This window comes from Natrix helvetica, assembly GCF_964273705.1.
Source record: "Natrix helvetica genome assembly, chromosome: 2".
In the NCBI taxonomy this organism is placed as follows: Eukaryota; Metazoa; Chordata; class Lepidosauria; order Squamata; family Natricidae; genus Natrix; species Natrix helvetica.
Window position 1 is genome coordinate 292,838,028 of NC_138552.1, and position 23,982 is coordinate 292,862,009.

A 23,982-nucleotide genomic window follows, 5' to 3' on the forward strand; every position below is an offset into this window, starting at 1 on the left:
GATATGGGTGGATGAAGGGATGAAGAGAGGAGAGAGAGAGATGGGTGAGTGGATGGTTGAATGTAGATGTATTCTATTTATTTGGATGGGCGAACGGACAGAAAGACTGACAGATCCTCACCCTCCTCTCCACAAACCCTCCTCCCTTCTAGCACTGATGATGTCACCTAGTTTGGGTCATGAGGTGTCTTCAAGGAAACCAAGCCGCTCAGGGAGGCCCAGGACCCCCTTGCCCTTCAAGTTTTCACGCTGTCATTTATTTGCTACAACAGGACAGGAGATTTGATGCCACCCAGAGGTTTCAGACTACCGCTGCTCTTAGCTCCTACCAGGATGGCCAAGGCAAGAGATGATAGAAGCTCCTGAAACATCTGGAGGGAACCCACCGGGGGGGGGGTCCTACTGGTTTAAAGACCGGTTCGCAGAGCAATGGCTTTGCACCTGACTCGTGCTGCAGCTGTGGGGCCCTTTACCAAAAACTCACCTTCAGCATTACTGCAGGCGAGGAAAACAGCTGAGGCGCAGCAATCCACTCTGCCGCCCCAATCAGAAAAGGGATTCGGAAAAGGGAATATAGGTAACCATAGCGCTGGAGCAGGTGGGAAGGCCCACGGAAAAGTCAGTGCGACCGGTTCACACACCCCCAGGAGCCCTCTCCGCTTTTCCTTCGCTAAACTGACATCAGACTTCAAGTCGAACCTCCCTTCCTCCCTTCCACAAAACGTAAAACGCCTTGAATAGGAGGGAAACCGGACGCGTTCTCATCAATTCATTTTCAGACTCTGCCTCTGCTGATCTCCCTTGCGGCTTTCAGCGTCAATACCACAGAACCCATCAATAGGATACCGGCAGGGGGGCCTAGGACAGGGCTCAGCAAGCTGTGGCTCTGGAGCCACATGTGGCTCTTTCACCCCTCTGCTGCGGCTCCGTCGCTCAAAACGTACGTCACGACCGCCAGTGTACAACAGTCGCGGGCATGCGATTTATTCCGCTTTTCAACCCCCAGTAGGGCAACCATGGGCGAATCCAAGAAAAGAAAGGTTTCAGAAGAAAACAGAACCTTCAATTCAACTACATATGCTGGTTTTGTAGCCGCTGAGGAAATAGTCGGGCACAGGAAGCTTTTGGTGGCTCCCGGTGTTTTCTCTTTGGTGGGAAATGGGTCCAAGTGGCCCTTTGAGTGTTTAAGGTTGCCGACCCCTGGCCTAGGAAGTTGAATTGTTGGAAGAAATGTCCCATCTGGGTTCAGTTCCAAGTGGGGAAAAAGACACTGGAAACATGGAGGCTGTTTGGAAAGAGGGTTTAATGGTGGACAGGAGCACATGGGTTTCTTGGTCCTGGGCAAAGAAAAAAAAAACATGGGTGGGAGGGGGAGAGAGAGATTTATATCCTCTCTTGGGCCCCGCCTTGCAGCTTCCTGTTCCTGTGTAAGAAATGTATTCTGATTGGTTGTCAGACTTGAGTCCCAAGCTTGGTTAAATCTTGCTGGGTGATGTAATCTCCCCAAGTGCCATGTGGTCAGTTCTGTTGCTAGATGGGTAGAGGGCTAATCCTACCTTTGTTGGATCTTGGGTGAGGGCATTTGCCTATGAATAGACCTAGCTATCTCTTTACCTCTTAAGTGTGGACATCTGATGGCTATTGAGGAGGGTGGGGACTATTAAGAGTGAGTCTGCCAATACCAATTCCTAACAAACCAGTTAAATAAAAGCAGAATAATGTACAGATGGTTGATCCCAGAAGGGGTATTGGTGACATGGCAAGGGAAAAGATATAAGATAGAGAATATAGAGGAAGCGCAGGAATTTTATGAGAAATACTGTACAGGGGAAGAAGAACAAGGAAGTAAAGAGGAGCTAGAAAGGGGAAGGCGAGGCCAAGAGGAGGAAACAACAGAAGAAAAAGAAGGAAACAGGAAAGAAGAACAGAGGCAAGAAAGAGAGAGAGTAGAAAAGGAGGGTGCGAGAGGGAAGAGTCAGATACAAACTAGAAGTAACAAGAAAAACCCCATCTAAAGATGGACCAGGAAATAACAGTTATCTCACTAAACTTGAATGGATTGAACGCACCCAAAAAAAGAGTGCAGATGTTTAACAAACTAAAGAAACTAAAGGTAGATATAATCTGCATACAGGAAGTGCATATTAAAAGGGACCATAAGAACTTATTGGAAAATAAAAAACTAGGGAAATTATACACAACACTAGCAGAAAAAAAGAAAAGAGGGATCGCAACCTACATAAAAGAAAAAATAAATTCCAAAGAAGTCTACGCTGATGAAGAAGGCAGGATACTAATGATTGAATTAGAGACAACAGAAAAACCGATACTATTAATAGTCATATATGCACCAAATCAGAAACAGGAGGAATTTTATAGGAAACTACACAACAAAATAAATGAATTGGAATATGAAAATATTTGCTTAATTGGGGACTACAATGCAATAGCGGACATAAAAATGGACTACGAAAGCAAAAAGAAAAACAAAAAAAAATATGCTGCCCAAAGCCTTCTTCGAGATGGCAACTGAATACAAATTACATGATATTTGGAGAGAAAGGCACAAAACCAGAAAGCAATATACCTTTTATTCGAACCCTCACCAGTCACTATCAAGAATTGATATGGCTTGGATCTCATCTGGACTATGCAATCAAGTAGATGAAATTGAAATAGAACCAAATGAATGGGCAGATCATAATCCAATAAAATTAAGATGGAAAGGTCAAAGAAGAAGAAAAAGATGGATGATGAATTCAAGCGTCATAAACGAAACAGAATACACTCAAATGCTGGAGAAAGAATTAAGACAATTTTTTAGAATAAATAAAAGAGAAGATACCTCAATTCAAAATCTCTGGGACACTATGAAAGCATACATAAGAGGCCTTACGATTGCCTATATGGCAAGGAAAACTAGAAACCAAAAAAAGCAACAAGAAAGTATCCAAAAGGAACTTATGGAAGCCGAAGATGAACTCCAGAAAGACCCAAAGAATAAAAAGAAAAAAGAAAAAAGAGAGATGATCAAACATAAGCTCAACCTAATAAACCAAAAGGAATTAGCGCAGAAAATTAAAGCAGCCAGACAAAGCTATTTTGAACATGCCAACAAACCCGGACGATGGCTGGCATATAGACTGAAGAATGAAAGAGAAAAAAGGATGATATACCAATTGAAAGATGAGAACGGAAGGATTCAATACAAAGCAGAAGAAAAGAAGAAAATTATACATAAATACTTCACAAAATTATACACACAAGACAGTATGGAGGAAAATAAAATAAAGCATTACTTAAACAAAGCAAAGATAAACCCAATCTCAAAAGAGCAAAGGGAGGCGATAAACAGGCCAATAATGTTAGCCGAAGTGGAATCAGCTCTGAAAAACCAGAAAAGTAATAAAACACCAGGACCAGATGGAATACCGGTGGAGCTATACAAAAATAATAAAATAATACTGGAAGAATTAGGGGTAGACATGTTTAATGAAATCTTAGGAAAAGCCAAGATACCGGAAACATGGACAGAAGCAATAATATCGCTAATCCCAAAAGAAGAATCCAGCCAACAAGAAATTCAAAATTACAGACCAATTTCATTATTAAATTCTGACTATAAAATATTTGCAGCAATTATGGCAGGAAGAATCAAACAGGTGTTAAATGAACGAATACACCCAGACCAAAATGGATTCCTACCGCACAGGCACATTAGAAATAATACGAGAATCATCCTAGACATAATAGAGTACTATGAGGCGCACCCAGAAAAACAAATGGTACTGGTTTTCCTTGATGCACAAAAAGCATTTGACAATGTAGTTTGGAAATTTATGATAACAGTATTGGATGAGATGAAATTCGGTGAAAAATTTATAAAAATGATAGAAGGATTTTATAATAACCAGACAGCCAAAGTTCTGATGAATGGAGAACTAACAGAGAAGATCGAAATAAAAAAGGGAGTCAGACAGGGATGCCCCCTCTCTCCTTTGCTGTTCATACTGACTTTGGAAATCTTACTAAATGAAATCCGGAAAGACCAGGGAATAAAAGGTTTAAGACTCAAAAATGAAGAATACAAGGTACAAGCATATGCCGATGACTTAGTATTTGTATTAGAGGACCCTTTAGATTCTAGTCGAAAATTAATTCAAAAATTAGAAGAATATGGCGAAGTGGCAGGATTAAAGATCAATAAAAACAAAACAAAAATGATAACCAAAAACATGACCAAAAAACAAAAAGAGGAACTGGAAATAATAACCAATATGCAAATAGCTAAGAAAGTAAAATACCTGGGGATCTGGGTGTCGGCAAAATGTTCCACAATTAAAGATGATAACTATAACAAATTAGTGATACAAATAAAGAAAGATTTAGAAAATTGGAAAAATATTCAACTATCGCTCATGGGACGCATAGCGACAATCAAAATGAATATATTACCAATAATCCTATTCCTGTTACAAGACGCACCTTTTAACCCAGGTAAAAAAATTTTTCAAGAATTAAAGAACATAACCACTAGGTTTATTTGGCAGGGACGAAAAGCGAGGATCAAACTAAAGTCATTGCAGGACAGCAAAGAGAGAGGAGGTTTAGCACTACCAAATTGGGATTTATACGCATTGGCAGTATCAATAACATGGGTAAAGGATTGGATAGAGCTAAAGAATAAAAGAATCTTGACCCTGGAAGGCCATGATTTGCAAGCAGGCTGGCACACTTTCCTATGGGATGATAAAAATAAAACTCACAAATACTTTCAAAAACATTTAGTTAGAAGAGCGTTATTGCAAAAATGGCTCAGAATAAAAAAAATCCATTACGTGAAAATCCCGAATTGGCTATCACCAACAGAAAGGACGACTCATCCAAATTTTATAGATTGGAACAAGATACTAAGATATAGAGATTTAACTGATAGACAGGGAAACTTAAAAACAGTTGAAGAATTGGCAGAACGGAACACGAAAGTTGACTGGTTAACCTACTTTCAAATCAAAACTAAATACAATAATGATACCAAATCATATGACATTGAAACAGAATCACACGAATTGGATAAAATCATCCAAAGCCCAGATAGAAAATTGATAGGGAGAATATACAAATTTCTCCTGAAATACAAAATGGAAGAGGAAATTGTGAAAGAACAAATGATAAAATGGGCACAGAACTTTGGACACAATATTGAATTAGACAAATGGGAAAAATTTTGGGGAACAAACTTAAAGATGACACTCTCGGTCGCATATAAGGAAAACCAGTATAAAATGTTTTACAGATGGCACTTAGCACCAACAAGGTTAGCCAAAATATCGCCAAACACATCCCCAAAATGTTGGAAATGCGAATCAATACATGGAACATACTATCATCTATGGTGGACCTGTGAGGAGGCTAAAAAGTTTTGGAAAAAGATCCAAAAGTGGCTGGAGGCAATAACGGGATTTAAAATAGACTGGAAACCGGAAATTTTCTTATTAAGATTACTGCCTACAAAATACAAAAAAGAAACCCAGTACTTAATATTGCATATAATAACGGCGGCAAGGATTGCCTATGCCCAGAAATGGAAAAACAAGCTAACCCCAAGCGAAGAGGAAATAATAAGAAAGGTGATGGACTGTGCCGAAATGGACAAATTAACTAAAGAAATCCAGGGAAAAGAGGAATCAGAATTCTATCAGATATGGGATAAATGGTATAGGTGGATGGAGGAAAGAAGTAGGGATCCTAGGCGATAAATAAACAGAATGTGGTAGCTCTCATAGAGGGTTGTCAGTGTTAAAATGTTCATCCATTGAATAATATAAATACGAATGTCTCTTGATAAAAGTACTCTCAGAACAAATGTAGCTAAAGGAGAATGTGGGTATCGTTTTTGATTTAAAATGCACAATTTAATGTGAATGAAGTATAAAGAATGATTGTAGTAATGCACGGAACTCAAATGTAACCAATTGACATGCTAGCTGGCAGTTGTATTGAAGAGTGTTTTGTGTGTGTGTTATTTGTCTAATTAAAACAATAAAAAAAAAGAGTGAGTCTGCTTCCTGCCTCAAAAAAAACCACACGTTTCTCCTTTTCTCTTCCAGGGAAATATAATATTCTGCCTTTTAGGAGAGGGCTGGGTGCTAACTTCCTACAGAGGAAAGAATCAGTCCATTTCCTGCTGTTGCATTCCATCTCCTTTCCTCATTAATCTTTTTTTTTTTTTAAATGAATATCTTCATAAAAATATAGGTTGGAAGATATAGGTAATCCCAGTTTGGTCTAGTGCAGCAATGGCGAACCTTTTTTGGCTCGCATGCCACAAGTGGGGGGAGCGCAGGGGGGTCGTGTGCGGGCATGCCGCACCCATAAGGCAATGCGCGCGCCCCCAGTGCGCATGCACGCACAACGCGCCCCCCCATTTTACATGCTTTTTTCGCCCTCCCCAGGCTCCAGAGGCTTTATAGTCACTTCCGGTTTGCTCGGAGGGTGGTTTTAAGCGTTCCGAAGGCTTCAGGGAAGCCTCCGGAGGGCCTCCGGGGGGGGGAGGCTCTTTTCGCCCTCCCCAGGCTCCTATGAAACCCCTGGAGCCCGGGGAAGGCAAAAAATAGCTTTTAAAAAGGTGAACTCAGCTTGCCAGCGCGCGCATGCGCGCTGACCAGCTAACAGGGCAGCGCCTCACGTGCCCTGACAAATAGCTCCGCGTGCCACTTGTGGCATGCGTGCCATAGGTTCGCCATCACTGGTCTAGTGGTTAAGGAACCAGGCTAGAAAGCAGGAGGCCCTGAGTTCAAATGCCGCCTGGCTGGGTGACTTGGGTCGATCACCAGGAGACAGTGAGTTCTAGTCTTGTCTTAGGCATGAAAGCCGGCTGGGTGAGTTGGGCCAATCACCAGGAGACGGTGAGTTCTAGTCCTGCCTTAGTCTCAAAAGACGGCTGGGTGAGTTGGGCCAATCACCTGGAGATGGTGAGTTCTAGTCTTGCCTTAGGCATGAAAGTCGGCTGTATGACTCAGAGCCAGTCACCAAGAAATGGTCAGTTCTAGTTCGTCCAATTGATCTTGGCCCATGATAAAGAGAGACAGTTTGCTCTAGTGGTGAAGGCCACAATCTAGGAAGCAAAATACTGGGAGTTCTAGTCCTGCCTTAGCCATGAAAGCCAGCTGGGTGACTTTGGGCCAATGACGTTCTCTCAGCTCAATCACATCACAGATTGTTCTTAGGGGGGGAAATAGGAAAAGGAAAGAGTATTAAGTATGTTATGATGATTAAAGGCCTGGAGACTAAAGCATATGAAGAACGGTTGCAGGATTTGGGTTTGGCTAAAGAAAGAGCAACAAAAATAATTAGGGGACTGGAGACTAAAACATTATTTTTTTTTAAGTTGCAGGAATTCGGGATGTCTAGTTTAATGAAAAGAAGGACCAGGGGTGACATGATAGCAGTCTTCCAGTATTTGAGAGGTTACCACAAAGAAGAGCCGCTGTGATTCACTTGGCAAACGTGGGAAGAAAAGTCGTAAAATGGGGCAAAACTCACTTAAGCAAACCTCTCACTTAGCAACGTCAATTTTGGGGCCCCCGCTGTGGTCCTCAGCCGAGGACTACCTTCAGAGTGGGTAGCATCCAACAAAGCTCCCTGTTCAGATCGGAAGGTTGGTGAGGTGGCGGGGGGGGGAAGGGGGGTGGAAGAGACGGACACCAGATCCCGGGGCTGCAGCCGAATCCACAAATCGATGGCAACCGCCGTTGTTTAGTGCTAAAACCTCAAACTGCAGTGATTAGAAAACACATTAGTGTTCATCAATTAGCAGCCGAGCATTTGCCTTCAATTATTCATGGGGAAATGACGGACGCACAAGAACTCAGGCTGGTGTGTTGTCAGGAAAAACCTCGGCCGAGCCAACAGAACCAGGCGCCATTCGGTATTGACGGCACCGATCCGGCCAGGAAGCCTGATTAAACCTCTGAGATGCCTCGCTTGATGTACTTACCCCATTAATGCTAATGGAGATGCTACCACTTAAAGAGAGAGAGAGAGAGAAAGAGAGAGAGAAAGAGAGAGAGAGAAAGAGAAAGAGAGAAAGAGAGGGAGGGAGGGAGGGAAAGAGAGAGAGAGAGAGAGAGAGAGAGAGAAAGAGAGAAAGGGAGGGAGGGAGGGAGGGAAAGAGAGAGAGAGAGAGAGAGAGAAAGAGAAAGAGAAAGAGAAAGAGAGAGAACGAACAAAAACTGTTGTCAGAGCCAGCCAAACCTCAATCAAAGAAGAGGTCGCTGGGTTTTTAACATCTCTTAGCAATACACATCCTCTCCTTTGGGTTCTGTCCTTCCCACTCCATCCCCCGCCCTTTTAAACTCTCCCCAGAAGTGGAAGAAATAGAATCCTTAAACAACTGGCACACGGTCAGCTTCTCAGGAAAACACACAAACACACCACATCCAACAAGTGCACTTCGTTTTTCTCAGCCGATGGGCCGGATCATCAGAAAAATAGAGTAGAACAACAGGAAGGCACCTTGGAGGTCTTCTAGTCCAACCCCCTGCTTAGGCAGGAAGCCCTACACCACTTCAGACAAGTGGTTATCAAGAAAAGATTGGACAACCATTTATCCGGGATAATATAAAGCTTCCCGCAGGGGGTTGGACTAGAAGACCTCCAAGGTCCCTTCCAGCCCTATGATTCTAACGAACAGTAAGGCTGATATTCAGGATTTTCATAGCTGTCCCCAACCCCCCAAAACCCCTAAAGACTGTACTTTTGACATGCCAGACACAAATTTAAACTCCTGAACTTCCTCACCCACAGAAACACTGATACTTAGAATAGAATAAGAGAGTTGAAAGGGACCTTGGAGGTCTTCTAGTCCAACCCCCTGCCTAGGCAGGAAACCCTACACCACTTCAGACAAATGGTTATCCAATCTCTTTTTAAAAACTTCCAGTGTTGGAGCATTCACAACTTCTGGAGGCAAGTCATTCCACTGATTAATTGTTCTCACTGTCAGGAAGTTTCTCCTCAGTTCTAAGTTACTTCTCTCCTTGATTAGTTTCCACCCATTGCTTCTTGTTCTACCCTCAGGTGCCTTGGAGAATAGTTTGTCTCCCTCTTCTTTGTGGCAACCCCTGAGATATTGGAAGACTGCTATCCTGTCTCCCCTAGTCCTTCTTTCTATTAAACTAGACATACCCAGTTCCTGCAACCGTTTTAGTCTCCAGTCCCCTAATCCTCTTTGTTGCTCTTCTCTGCACTCTTTCTAGAGTCTCCACATCTTTTTTACATCGTGGAGACCAAAACTGGATGCAGTATAAAAACCTCTCTCCTGCTTTCTGTTCTCTTGAATTTGGACCAGGCTGGAGTTGTGAGCAGCATAAATCTGGACAAAAAAAATGAGGGGACTGGAGGCTAAACTAAAGGAAGAACGGTACGTCTAGTTTAATGAAAAGAAGGACTAGATGGGATGTGATAGCAGTCTTCCAGTATTTGAGGGGCTGCCACAAAGAGGGGGGGGGGGTGTCAACTTATTTCCCAAAGTACCTGAAGGTAGGACAAGAAGCAATGGGTGGAAACTAATCAAGAAAAGCAACAAACTGGAATTAAGGAGAAATTTCCTAACAGTGAGGACAACTAACCAGTGGAACGATTTGCCTCCAGAAGCTGTGAATGCTCCAACACTGGACGTTTTTAAAAAGAGACTGGATAACCATTTGTCTGAAGTGGTGTAGGGTTTCCTTCCTAGGCAAGGAGAAATTTCCTGATAGTTAGAAGTCTATGGAGATTCTCAGTCATCCAGATCTTGGTTGTCCCAAAGGTGCTTTTTTTCACGAGGCAGCTCTGGCAGAATGGTGGGGAATGGGAGGATTTATACTCCTTGAGGGCAGCTGGTCAGTTGCATCCTTTTTAGAGAGTCCTTAAGGCCACTTGGAGGTATATCTGTGTCCTCAGGGTCACCTGAGTAGACTACGAGCAATGCTCAGGTGACTCTGAGCACATAGTTAAACTTCCAAGTGGCCTCAACAGCTCTCTAAAAAGATGCAAATGACCAGTTCTGTCAGCAAGGAGTATAAATCCTTCCATTCCCCGCCATCCAATCAGAGCTGAAGAAGCTTCAAGAGGCTTCAATGACTCTCTAAAAAGGATGCAAATGACCAGCTTTCTGCAAGGAATATAAATCCTTCCATTCCTCACCATCCAGTCAGAGCTGAAGAAGCTTCAAGAGGCCTCAATGACTCTCTAAAAAGGATGCAAATGACCAGCTACATGCAAGGAGTATAAATCCTTCCATCCCCCACCATCCAATCAGAGCTGAAGAAGCTTCTTGGATGAGAAGCGAAACCTCTTCAAAGAAAAGCCAGAAAGTCCACTTGCCTCGTGGAAAATAGCACCTTTGGGGCTGACAGTTAGAACCATTAAACCAGGGGTGTCCAAACTTGGGAACTTTAAGACTTGTGGATTTCAACTCCCAGAATTCCCCAGCCAGCCATGCTGGCTGGGGAATTCTGGGAGTTGAAGTCCACAAGTCTTAAAGTTCCCAAGTTTGGACACCCCTGCATCAAACAGTTCTCCAGAATTAACAAATTGCCTCCAGAAGTTGCCGGTGCTCCACCACTGGAGATTGATCAGTGGAATGGGTTTATGAAAGTTGCCATGTTTGGAGACTCCTGACTTAAACTGACATGACAGCTGAGATGGCTTCTCTAAGGCTTCTCTCATAGGCTCAATAGTGTGGCCTTAGGGCCAGTCTTCCTGCTCCATCATATTTCATGGAGAGGCTTTGTGCTTTGCGTTCAACGCTTAACTAATCGAGGAGCTGTTCGGGGTCTCTCTACAACCTCTTGAACCAGCCTGCCAATTTCTAGAAGTCCATTCCCAGTTCTTCGTGAAGAGCCAAATTTTGCCCAGGGTTGAACCAACCCCGGCTGGCTTCGGCATCTCCACTGTTATGCTTTAAATATGAATATTGTTTATCGGGCCGTACGCTTCCTTGGCTCCCCTATTCAAGGCACCGGAAGCTGTTCAGAAATAGAAAGGAAGGCGTATCTTTCCGAAATAAACAGGAGGTACCGCACAAAAGCAAACTGGGAATTGTTTCCTTTTGCTGCAGAGGCATGTAGAAGAGCATTCTGAAGTCATCTGAGACGCCTCAGGTCCATTCATCTCCATGTGAGGTTTTGGGGGTACATGCACATTGTGCCCTCAACCGAGGTGGGTTCCCCAGTTTGCCCCTCATATTATTAGAAGCCTGAGAAATATAACCGCATCCTCTGAGAGTACTGTAGGAAGTTAGAATCCAGCTCTCTCCTAGAAAAATGTGAGTTCTAGTTCTATCTTAGGCATAAAAGCCAGCTGGGTGATTTTAATACAATACAATACAATAGCAGAGCTGGAAGGGACCTTGGAGGTCTTCTAGTCCAACCCCCTGCCTAGGCAGGAAACCCTACACCACTTCAGACAAATGGTTATCCAATCTCTTTTTAAAAACTTCCAGTGTTGGAGCATTCACAACTTCTGGAGGCAACTTCTGTTCCACTGATTCATTGTTCTAACTGTCAGGAAGTTTCTCCTCAGTTCTAAGTTGCTTCTCTCCTTGATTAGTTTCCACCCATTGCTTCTTGTTCTACCCTCAGGTGCCCAGGAGAATAGTTTGACTCCCTCTTCTTCGTGGCAACCCCTGAAATATTGGAACACTGCTACAGATAAGATAGTCCTTGACTTACACCCACAAGGGAAACGAACATTTCTGTTAAGTGAGAATTTGTTAAGAGAGAACTGTCCCATTTTAAAACACTTCTTGCCACAATTCTTAAGTGAATCACACTGCAGTTAAGTTAGTAACCTGGTAGTAGAGTGAATCTGGCTTCCCCGCTGACTTTACTTGTCAAAAGGTCGCAAAAAGGGATCACGTGACCCCGTGGGTGCTGCAACGGTCATAAGTATGAACTAATTGCCAAGCGTCTGAATTTTGATCACATGACCATGGGGGGGGCACTGCTGCAAAGGTTGTAACTGTGAAGATCGATCATCAGTCACTTTTTTCAGTGCCGTTGTAACTTTCAACGGTCACTAAATGAATTGTCGTTCAGTCGAGGCCTGGATAATAATAATATAATAATATATTTATTTCTTAGCCGCACCCTCTCCCGAAGGACTCGGGGCGGCGTACAACGAAACATACGAAATAAATATGTAAACAAAACAAACATATAACAAAGGTACACTAAAACATACATAAGGAGGAGGTCGATTGATAAAAACAATTAAAATACTGTATTTAAAACCCCTAGAAATTAAATATAATTAAAATACCCAGTTAAAAACCCGTCAGGAGCGATATGGTTAGATCAGAGTTGAGCCAGGCCAGCTGCTTGGAATAGGTGGGTCTTAAGCTTAATACGGAAGGAGCGGAGGTCAGAGGTATTCCTAATATCCGGAGGGAGGTCATTCCACAGGGTTGGGCCCGCCACAGAGAAGGCTCTACTCCTAGGCGCCGCCCCACGGCATTGTCTAGCGGACGGCACCTAGAGGAGCCCCTCTCTGTGCGAGCGAATTGGTCGCAGGGATGTATGGGGCAGAATACGATCCCGCAAGTAACTAGGTCCTGAGCCATGGAGCGCTTTAAAGATTATTATCAAAACCTTGAAACGCACCCGATAGACCACAGGAAGCCAGTGCAGCTCGCGCAGGAACGGTGTCACATGGGAGTACCTAGTACTCCCCATAATCACCCGCGCGGCTGCGTTCTGGACCAACTGCAGCCTCCGGGTGCATTTCAAGGGAAGCCCCATGTAGAGAGCGTTACAGTAGTCCAAGCGAGACGTCACCAGCGCATGAGTGACTGTGCGCAAGGCATCCCGGTCCAGTAGGGGGCGCAATTGGCGCACCAGGCGGACCTGGTGGAACGCCCCCCTTGCCACGGCTGTCACATGGTCATCCATGGACAGCCGGGCATCTAGGAGGACGCCCAAATTGCGCGCCCACTCCACGGGGGCAAGATGGATGCCCCCAATGGCCAATGATGGAATTAATTGGCTGAACCGGGGGGCTGGTACCCACAGCCACTCCGTCTTGGAAGGGTTGAGCTTGAGTCGGTTGTCATCCATCCAGATCCGTACGGCTTCCACACACCGGGACATCACTTCGATGGCCTCGTTGGGGTGGTTCGGGGTGGAAAAGTACAGCTGAGTATCATCAGCGTACAGATGGTATCCCACCCCGAAACCACGGATGATCTCACCCAGCGGCTTCATATATGTGTTGAACAGGAGTGGCGAGAGGACCGACCCCTGTGGCACCCCACAAGTAAGGGGGCGTAGGGTCGACCTCTCTTCTCCTGTCAACACACGCTGCGTCCGGTCAGAAAGGTAGGAGCCGAACCACCGCAAGACGGTGCCCCGGACCCCCAACCCCTCCAGCCGGCGCAGCAGGATACCATGGTCGATGGTATCAAAAGCCGCCGAGAGGTCTAATAGGACCAGGATAGAGGAACAACCTCTATCTCTGGCCCTCCAGAGATCATCCACCAACGCGACCAAGGCCGTCTCCGTGCTGTGACCGGGGCGGAAGCCGGACTGGCGCGGGTCTAGATAATCATTTTCCTCCAGATGTCGTGGGAACTGGTAGGCCACCACACTCTCTACAACCTTCGCCAAAAAGGGAAGGTTGGAGACAGGACGATAATTGGCCAGCTCCAAAGGGTCCAGGGAAGGCTTCTTGAGCAAGGGTCTCACCACCGCCTCTTTCAAGGCGGCCGGGAGAGACCCCTCGCCCAACGAAGCATTCACTAGGCCCAGGAGCCAGTCTCGTGTAACCTCCCAGGATGCCAGTACAAGCCAGGAGGGACACGGGTCCAATAAACATGTGGTGGGTCGCAGTCGTCCACGCAATCTGTCCAAATCCTCGATGGCAACCAAGTCAAACTCCTCCCAGATCGAAGCCTCAAGACTCGCCATGGGCGTCTCCACTGGATCACTGACAGGAACCCAGTCTCTCCGGATTTGAGCGATTTTATCCTGCAGATATTTACCAAATTCCTCTGCTCTGCCCTGTAGAGGGGCCTCCCGCGGCCTCTGAAACAAGAGGGAGCGGGACACCCGAAACAGGGCGGCAGGGCGGTTCTCCGCGGATGCAATGAGAGTGCCACAATATTGGCGTTTGGCCACTCTCAATGCCACAAGGTACGTCCTTAAATGGGCTCGTACCTGTGTTCGATCAAATTCGGAGCGAGAGGATCTCTAACGACTCTAATGAAATGTCTGAAAGAAAACCACTCAGCTCAGGAAACACCAAAGCTTTCTTATTCTGTTTCTGACTGCTGCTGGGTATTTCGCCTTTAGATTTGCTTTGGAGTCCCAACCACGATAATTACCATATTTTTCAGAGTATAAGACGCACCAAGATTTTGAAGAGGCAAATTTTTTTAAAAAAAGTTTTTGCACTCTGCAGACCTCATAAAAAGGGCCCGTTTTTCGCAAAAACTGACCCATTTTTGTCAAAAAAAAAAAAAAAAAGGGCATGCATAGCCTTTAGGAGGCTTATAGAGTGCTCCTGGGGGCTCCCCCTCCCATAAGCGAAAATGGACCCATTATTTGGTCAAACAAAAAATATGCATAGCCTTTAGGAGACTTATAGAGTGCTCCTGGGGGCTGGAAGGGCCAAAAACGAACCAAAAACAGCCCGTTTTTCTCTCATTTTTGCCCTCCCCAGCCCCCAGGAGCACTCTGGAAGCCTCCTAAAGGCTACGCATGGCCATTTTTGCAAAGGTGATGGGGTTTCAGGAAGGCAAAATGCTGTATTCAGTGTATAAGAAGCACCCAGATTTTCACCCTTTTTTGTGAGGGAAAAACTTGCATCTTATACTCTGAAAAATACGATACCACCCACAATAGCCCCCGACAGCAGCTGGCTGGGGAATTCTGGGAAATGAAGTCCACAAGCCTTCAAGGTTGGCGACCCCTGCTTTAATGGAACATCCAAGGAAGGTTACATTTAGGGGGAGTATACTGTATTTCAGAATACCTCTGTCAGGCCTGCAGCTATCTTTTCTTTTGGATGTTTGGCCTGCAACATTTTCTATTATTCTACTATGTATTTTCTATTGTGATAAAATGGGAGGGGGGATTGTACGGAGTTAGATGATATGTAGCTATAACAACATTCTTTCTAGAAAGCCAAGGTCATCCTTTGTCTTTGCACCAGACCGGACTGGATGGCTGGAACTGCCTTTGTGGCAGTGGGAGATTGGACCATGGGATGGACTTGTGGGTGTGGGGCAATACAATACAATACAATAGTAGAGTTGGAAGGGACCTTGGAGGTCTTCTAGTCCAACCCCCTGCCTAGGCAGGAAACCCTACACTGTTTCAGACAAATGGCTATCCAACATCTTCTTAAAGACTGCCAGTGTTGGAGCATTCACAACGTCTGGAGGCAACTTCTGTTCCACTGGTTAATTGTTCTCACTGTCAGGAAATTTCTCCTCAGTTCTAAGTTGCTTCTCTCCTTGATTAGTTTCCACCCATTGCTTCTTGTTCTACCCTCAGGTGCCTTGGAGAATAGTTTGACTCCCTCTTCTTTGTGGCAACCCCTGAGATATTGGAAGACTGCTATCATGTCTCCCCTAGTCCTTCTTTCTCTTAAGCTAAACATACCCAGTTCCTGCAACCGTTCTTCATATGTTTTAGTCTCCAGTCCCCTAATCCTCTTTGTTGCTCTTCTCTGCACTCTTTCTAGAGTCTCCACATATTTTCTACATCGTGGTGACCAGAACTGAATGCCGTATTCCAAGTGTGGCCTTACCAAGGCCTTATAAAGTGGTATTAACCCTTCACATGATCTTGATTCTATCCCTCTATTGATGCAGCCTAGAACTGTGTTGGCTTTTTTGGCAGCTGCTGCACATGGCTGGCTCCTATTTAAATGGCTGTCCACTAGGACTCCAAGATCCCTTTCACAGTTACTACTACTGAGCAAGGTATCACCTATACTGTACCTGTGCATTCCGTTTTTGTTGCCTAAATGTAGAACCTTACTCTTTTCACCATTGAATTTCATTTTATTAGAGAGTGCCCAATGTTCAAGTTTGTCAAGATCCTTCTGTATTTTAAGCCTGTCTTCTGGAGATCTTGAACTTTCATCTGGGTGGGGAAAACTGAGAAGCTTTCAGAATCTGGTGTTCCCAGATGTGCCAACACATATGCATACCACATATGCCATTACTATTTTTTTACCTGTCATTAATCACTACCATTTTATCACCCCCCGAGTGATTAAACAAAGATCGTGTCATTTTAAGGAGGTACAATTCTGCAGGCAACGGGAGATGAACCGCCTTATAAGCACAAATTTTGCATAGAGGGATAATATAATCAAACAGCAGGTTAGAAAAAGCTCTGTTTAATTTATTTATGCAGATATGAGATGCGTTGTTACCGGAGGCATAACAAGCCCCCCAAAGGGCATTCGGGAACCTAATTTCGTTTTCTTATTTCTTGCACTGGAGTTTTCAGATGAGTTCTGTGCAACTCACACAGCGACGAAAGGTGTGTGTGTGTGTGGGGGGGGGGAACCTTGGCTACGAATAGCCAAAATTGCATTATCCTTGCAATTTGGCTGTTGGAATGGGTTCCTTTGTTGCAGTCACCATATGTCTCTGGGGATTCTCAGTCATCCAGGTTATGATTGTCCCAAAGGTGCTTTTTCAAAAGGCAACTGGACTTTGTTTTTGCTTGAAGAGGTTTCACTTCTAATGCAAGAAGCTTCCTTCAGCTCAGACTGAATGGTAGAACGATTTATATCCCTTTCGGTCCATCTGGTTGTGACTCTGAGGGCACAGATCAACCTCCAAGTGGCTTCAGTGACTCCCCGAAAGAGTGCTAACGACCAAAATACAAGAATATAAATCCTCCCAGACTCCACTATTCAGTCAGAACTGAAGCTTCTTGGGTGAGAAGTGAAACCTCTTCAAGCAAAAACAAAGTCCAGTTGCCCTTCGAAAAAGCCCCTTTGAGACAAGCAGTTGCCATGTTTCCAGGGGTCGAATTGCATTCTGGTAGCTTGTGAATATTGCCGCCACATCTGGAATAACTGTACACGGCTACATGATAAAGCTACCCTGTGCTAGGGTCTCCCCCATTTGAGATACTCTGTGTTTCACTTAACAACACATTTGTTTAACAATTCAATTGGGAAGAGCAGGGATGGGAGGGATCATTAAGTGAGATGATGATATATGTATTTGTGTTACAACCCCTGGTATGCCTAAATACAATACAATACAATACAATACAATACAATACAATACAATAGTAGAGTTGGAAGGGACCTTGGAGGCCTTCTAGTCCAACCCCCTGCCTTGGCAGGAAACCCTACACCGTTTCAGACAAATGGCTATCCAACATCTTCTTAAAGACTTCCAGTGTTGGGGCATTTAACCTAGTAGTAGGTTAAAGTAGAAGAATGTGGGTTAGACAGCATCACCACCAGATGGATTCGTAACTGGCTGACCAACCGCACTCAACGTGTAGTCCTCAATGGAACTACATGGAGGGAAGTATGCAGTGGAGTACCCCAAGGCTCTGTTTTAGGCCCAGTACTCTTCAACATCTTCATCAATGATTTGGATGAGGGGATAAATGGGGAACTCATCAAATTTGCAGATGACACCAAGCTGGCAGGAATAGCCAACACTCCAGAAGATAGGCTTAAGATGCAGAAGGATCTTGACAAACTTGAACATTGGGCACTATCTAATAATGCTTCACGTATGGCCATCGCAATATGCAACCCTAATGGCCAGGTTCCATTACAGTTGTATTTCAAGGATTACCTATATATATATATCTTTTCCTACAGATGCTCAATATTTTCCAAATATGCTGTTCGTGGATCTACATACAACATGCCATTCAGGGAAGCTGTGCAAATGGGGGGGGAGGGGGGGGAGAACGCAAGTATACACAAGGAGTCCTTCACTTACAACCATTCATTTAGGGACCAAAGTTACAGTGGCATTGAAAAAGTAACTTATGACTGATTTTCTCTCTTATAATAACCATGCAGCGTCCCCTTGGCCATGTGTTCAAAATTCAGATGCTTGGCAACAGGCTTATATTAATGACATATCCCGGGGGGGTCATGTGATCACCTCTTGTGACCTTCTAACACACAACGAAAGTCAACGGGGAAGTCAGATTCACTTAACACAGGGGTGTCCAAACTTGGGAACTTTCAGACTTGTGGACTTCAACTCCCAGAATTCCCCAGCCAGCATGGCTGGCTGGGGAATTCTGGGAGTTGAAGTCCACAAGTCTGAAAGTTCCCAAGTTTGGACACCCCTGACTTAACAGCTCTGTTGCTAACTTAACAGCTGCGCCGATTCACTTAACAACTGTGTAACAATGATATATTATTGATTGTTTGGGGAATCATGTCAACTGATCTAAGGGAATGTTTTATACTCTGCAAACTTTTGATAGCTTTTCAATGACGCTGTTAATTCTTGAACTGTCAGATTCCTCTCGACGTGAAATGAAGGTTTGTTATCATGGTTATTGCAGTCTGATCGCATTTCAATTGCCTGTGGGTACTCTTTGACCTGGCCTGACCTTCATGTATTTGTCGAAAATGAAATATATAAATCAAATGGGCTAAGAGCAATTGATTCCATTTAAACATGCTTGCTTCCACTGTCAAAAGTTTTCAGATAGATGCCGTTTTGGAATTATCTGACATTTAAATTATCCATTTTTTTTACATTGATTTCACAGTATTTATAGCAGCCACAAATATACAGTAGCTTGGCAGCCAGAACATTTAACTGAAGCAACCAATACTATGAGAAAATTTGGGCAGATTCAGACTTTAAAAGAGGCGATGGAGCTGCCCCTTACAATACAGGTAGTCCTCGACTTACAACAGTTCATTTAACAGCCATTCAAAGTTATAACGGCACTGAAAATGGTGACAAAGGGCCATTTTTCACAGTTACGACTTTCTCAGCATCTCCCTGAAATGATCAAAGGATCCGTGATCAAAATTCAGACGTTTGGCAACTGGTTCATATTTATGACAGTTACAGTGTCCCTGGGGTCACGAGATCCCCTTTTGCGACCTTCTGACAAGCAAAGTCAATGGGGAAGCCAGATTCACTTAACAACGAGGGTTACTAACTTATCCACTGCAGTGATTTAGTTAAAAACTAGAATAGAATAGAATAAGAGAGTTGGAAGATAGCAGTAATATATAAACAAATGCCTAAGCAGGGGGTTGGATTAGAAGACCTCTAAGATGCTTTCCAACTCTGTTATTCCGTTCTGTTCTGTTCTGTTCTGTTCTGTTCTACTCTACTCTACTCTATTCTAAATGCTTACTTAATTGAGTTGTTCAAAAGTAGGTTGCTCTCTCCTTTAATCCATGAAAACTGCCCTGGATCAACTTACTGGTGAACCTTTTAATTCGGGCTTCAGATTTGAATATGGCGCAATTAGGACCAATTCCAGCAAGCAATTAGGAACTGCCATTTCTTAACCACATTGGGCTAAGCGGCATAGTTGGCAGATCAGAACTTACTAAAGATGGAGCAAATATAGATTTGCCTCAAGTGCAGTAATTCAAGTCAGAGTGTTCAGATTGTGGTTATTGGCCTGACCCAAAGCGATTTAAGAGTTCTTTATATAAATACATAAAATCAGAGTAAAAAGGTAAACAGAAAGTGTTAATCAGATCCGTGAACGAGTCTACTGAGGACTGTAAAGTCCTCGGAACTCACTTGGATAATTAATACAACCCACAAATAAAAGATTCTCATGAGGCCTTTGAACTCTGGTGCTGGAGAAGACTCCTGCATTGAGTCCCTTGGACTGCAAGGCCATCCAACCGGTCAGTCCTAGAGGAGATCCACCCTGACTGCTCTTTAGAAGGCCAGATCCTGAAGAGGAAACTCAAAGACTTTGGCCACCTAATGAGATGGAAGAAAGACTCCCTGGAGAAGAGCCTAATACTGGGAACGATGGAGGGCAAAAGAAGAAGGGGACGGCAGAGAATGAGGTAGCTGGATGGAGTCACCAAAGCAGTCGGCGTGAGCTTAAATGGACTCCAGAGGATGGTAGAGGACAGGAAGTCCTGGAGGAACACGGTCCATGGAGTTGCGATGGGTTGGACACGACTTCACAACTAACACCACAAATCTATACATTTGTGTCCTCGACATGTCCACAACTGAGCCCAACATTTCCTCCTTGATGAGTTATCACCCATTGCTTCTTGTCCTGCCCTCGGGTGCCTTGGAGAATAGCTTGACTCCCTCTTCTTTGGGGCAGCTCCTGAGATATTGGAAGGCTGCTATCATGTCTCCCCTAGTCCTTCTTTTCATCTAACTAGATGTTCCCTTTGCGACTCTAGCCACTCAACGGTTGTCCAGATGTCGTGGTTTCGTGGTCCTTCTGAGATGCCCACTCAGACGCACACGCAAGGTAAGCCAACCTGGCCACAGCAGGAGGGAACAACTGCCGAGGTTTCAGAAAATAAAAGGCAGGATGCTTATCTAAGCAATAACCACCAGTGACCGCCCTGCCCTGCAGCAGAACAGGAAAGCAAGACGGCCAAAAAAAGATATCAGAAAAGCTGATTCTAATTTGACCCAATCCATTAGTCTGTAAATATCAAGCCTGAAACTGTTCCGTTCCTTTCTGCGCTAAGCATATTTGTGAATTTTTCCTTCGGTAATCTTTTAACCTTTCCCATGCCATATCAGCTGTCTCCGTCCATTAGTGCTAATGGCCCTGCTCTCACATAAGCTGTTAGGGCTCATTACGGAGTTATCAGGTAACAAGAGAAAACAGATGCCTGCCTTTTTGCCTTAAGGTTTTTTTAAAAGTGACTTGTGCCACTTTGGGACTTAAAGGACTCAAAGAATAATAATAATAATAATGGAAAAAGTACACACTTGGCCACACTTGGAATACTGCATTCAGTTTTGGTCACCACAATGTGAAAAGATGCGGAGACTCTAGAAAGAGTGCAGAGAAGAGCAACAAAGAGGATTAGGGGACTGGAGACTAAAACCTATGAAGAACGGTTGCAGGAACTGGGTAGGTCTAGTTGAATGAAAAGAAGGATATGGGGAGACATGATAGCATCTTCCAATATCTCAGGGGCTGCCACAAAGAAGAGGGAGTCAAGCTATTCTCCAAAACCCCTGAAGGGAGGACAAGAAACAATTGGCAGAAACTAATCAAGGAGAGAAACAATCTGAAATTAAGGAGAAATTTCCTAACAGTGAGGACAACTAACCAGTGAAACGACTTGCCTCCAGAACTTGTGAATGCTCCAACACTGGAAGTTTTTAAAAAGATATTGGATAACCATTTGTCTGAAGTGGTGTAGGGTTTCCTGCCTAGGCAGGGGGTTGGACTAGAAGACCTCCAAGGTCCCTTCCAAATCTGCTATTGTATTGTATTGTATTAAAATCACCCAGCTGGCTTTCATGCCTAAGACAGAACTAGAACCCACAGTCCTCTGGCAATTGGCCCAAAATCACCCAGCTGACTTTCGTGCCTAAGGCAGCCCTAGAACTCACAGTCTCCCAGTTTCTAATTTGCTGCCTTAGCCACTAGACCAATCTTTATTTGGCCCTATTTACCGTGCCTTGTACTTTGAAAGCACATTAAAGTTCCAAATTTCCCAAAATGTCCTTCCTCCCTTCAATTTGTTTGCTGTAGGGCTTGGGAAAGGGGACACACTAAATATTAATTAACTACCATACAATATTCCTCTTTAATATCTGCAGCAGAAAACCCACTCAACCATCAAGGTATATAGTTCCCTGGATGAATTTAAATGATCTCGATTTAAGCAGAAGTTCAAATCCAGAAATGTAATTTTTAATTACATTTTAATTGTAAGAATAAGAATGAGAATGTGCTGGAATTCCTGAAATTAAGGGAACATAAGTATTTTATTTTGTATTAAAGACTAGCCAATAACCTGACATTGTCCGGGTATTTATTTATAGGGGGGGGAAATGTCCGGACCAAACGTAATTTCTAATGTAGTTTTTCCCCCTTACCAGAGGGAGCCCCCTTGTGGAGCACTGTGAAGCCGTTACCATGGCAACTCCACTGCGCTGTACTGTAGAAGCCATTTTGCGACAGTCATTTTAAGGCACAACAGGCTGTATCTTAACAGAACACACACCCCGAGGGTGTTAGGGGCGACTTACCCCCACAATATTTTTCTCCAGAGAGTAAGTCATCTGTGTACCAAGTTTGGTTGAAATTGCTCGAGGAGTTCCATCTATCTATTATATATACATGTATATGTATATGTGTATATATCAGTGGTGGATTGCAGGCAGTATTCCCCAGTACGGGCGTACCGGAGCCTGCCTGGAGCACCGGATACCGTTCCGGTACGGTGCGCCAGAGGGCTCACCCACCCGCCCAAGCTCCTTACCTGTCTTTTAAGGCTTCCATGCATGCCCATGGTGCGTACAGCGCCTGCACGACGCTCCGCTGAGCAGCTGGAGTGTCGCGGAGGTTTGTGGAAACATTGCTGACAGGAACGACGCATGAGCGCATCGCGTGCGTCCATGTGGCCGACCACATGGAAGCCACCACTGGTATATATGTATATATCATATATATATATGATTGATTGATAGATAGATAGATAGATAGATAGATAGATAGATAGATAGATAGATAGATAGATAGATAGAAAGAATAGATGAAGATGACAAAACAAATTGTGTGATACAGTTCCGTACTCCCGCCCTCCTGAAATACACAGGCTGATCCATATTTGTCTTGACCAATACAAAACCTGTGATTTTTCCACACATTTGACACAAGATTGGTTGGCATCCAAAGTCATCATTATGGGATACACATTTTTCCCCCTTTTCAAACTGTTGCTTGTTTACTCTAAGGAAATGGCACATTCTCTCTGCCTTTTTCTGTGGGTATTTTTGAAGAAGCCGGTCAAATCCCACCAATTGAAAACTTCGAATGTCCAATTCCTTTTTTGCAAACCACCATGTCTTCTCCCAGAAAGTGAGAAAGTGATGAAGTTATAATAAGCACGGCTTCAGAAACCCAGAAGGGGATGCAATTTTGCAGTTAAATGACAATGTTTCTCGCGTTTCACTGAATTTACAGCTATAAATTTAGAATGTATGAGCTGGAAGGGACTCTCACCCAATCTAACCTTTGACTCGGTTCAAAAATCCACCAAAAGGTACCTGACAGAAGGCCAACGCCAGCACAGAATTCCTGAATTATGGATCTCTGTGTCACATTTTCCTACCAGACTGTAGAGGGAAGAGGAAATGGCCTTGAAGAGAAGAAGAAAAAACTGCTACCAAGGAAGGCAATGGTGAGAGCCATCCTCAAAACTGGGAGACTGTGAGTTCTAGTCCTTCGAATACAAGCAGTCCAAGACTTATAACCATTCATTTAGTGACTGCTCAATATCAACCCTGAAGGGAACCTGGCTGGGGCCTTCTTTTAAGCTTCAGAGTTGCCACTAGGTGGGAGTGGGAGGGAAATAGTTAATTGGGGTTTTGCAGTCAAAACAAAAGGTTTTCCTGTAGGAACCAAGGTCATTCCAACAGGTGGCTGGAAGAGGAGGAGCGAAGTAACCAAGCAACTGGCCAGCACCTTGATTGAGCTATATGACTGATGACTTGGGAAAAGGGGGAAGACTTTCACTTTTTAATTAGGTGAAAACCATGGGAACTTTCAGAGTCGGTTTTCACCAGTTGTGCCAAAATGATGTATCCAATAAATTTGTTCTTTGAGGAATTTACCTGCCTCTGAGTTCGGCTTTCTATGGGTGCATTACTTGGAACGCTGACATTAAACCGACTCTGAAATCAAAGTTATAACAGCACTGAAAAAGTGAGTTATGAGCGTTTTCACACTTATGATCAAGGTCCCATGATCAAAATTTGGCTGCTTGGCAACTGACTCGTATTTATGACCGTTG

At 44.1% G+C, this 23,982-nt stretch overlaps 1 protein-coding gene across 1 annotated transcript in view; it reads right to left on the minus strand.

The window, feature by feature from the left end:
- The window catches only part of BCAS3 (BCAS3 microtubule associated cell migration factor), a 630,880-nt gene that overhangs the window by 472,095 nt on the left and 134,803 nt on the right, over positions 1-23,982 (minus strand). Inside the window, exon 12 of the mRNA XM_081943945.1 lies at positions 1,323-1,337. Within this exon, the coding sequence (XP_081800071.1) occupies positions 1,323-1,337 (15 nt within the window). The remainder of the gene's footprint in view (positions 1-1,322; positions 1,338-23,982) is intronic.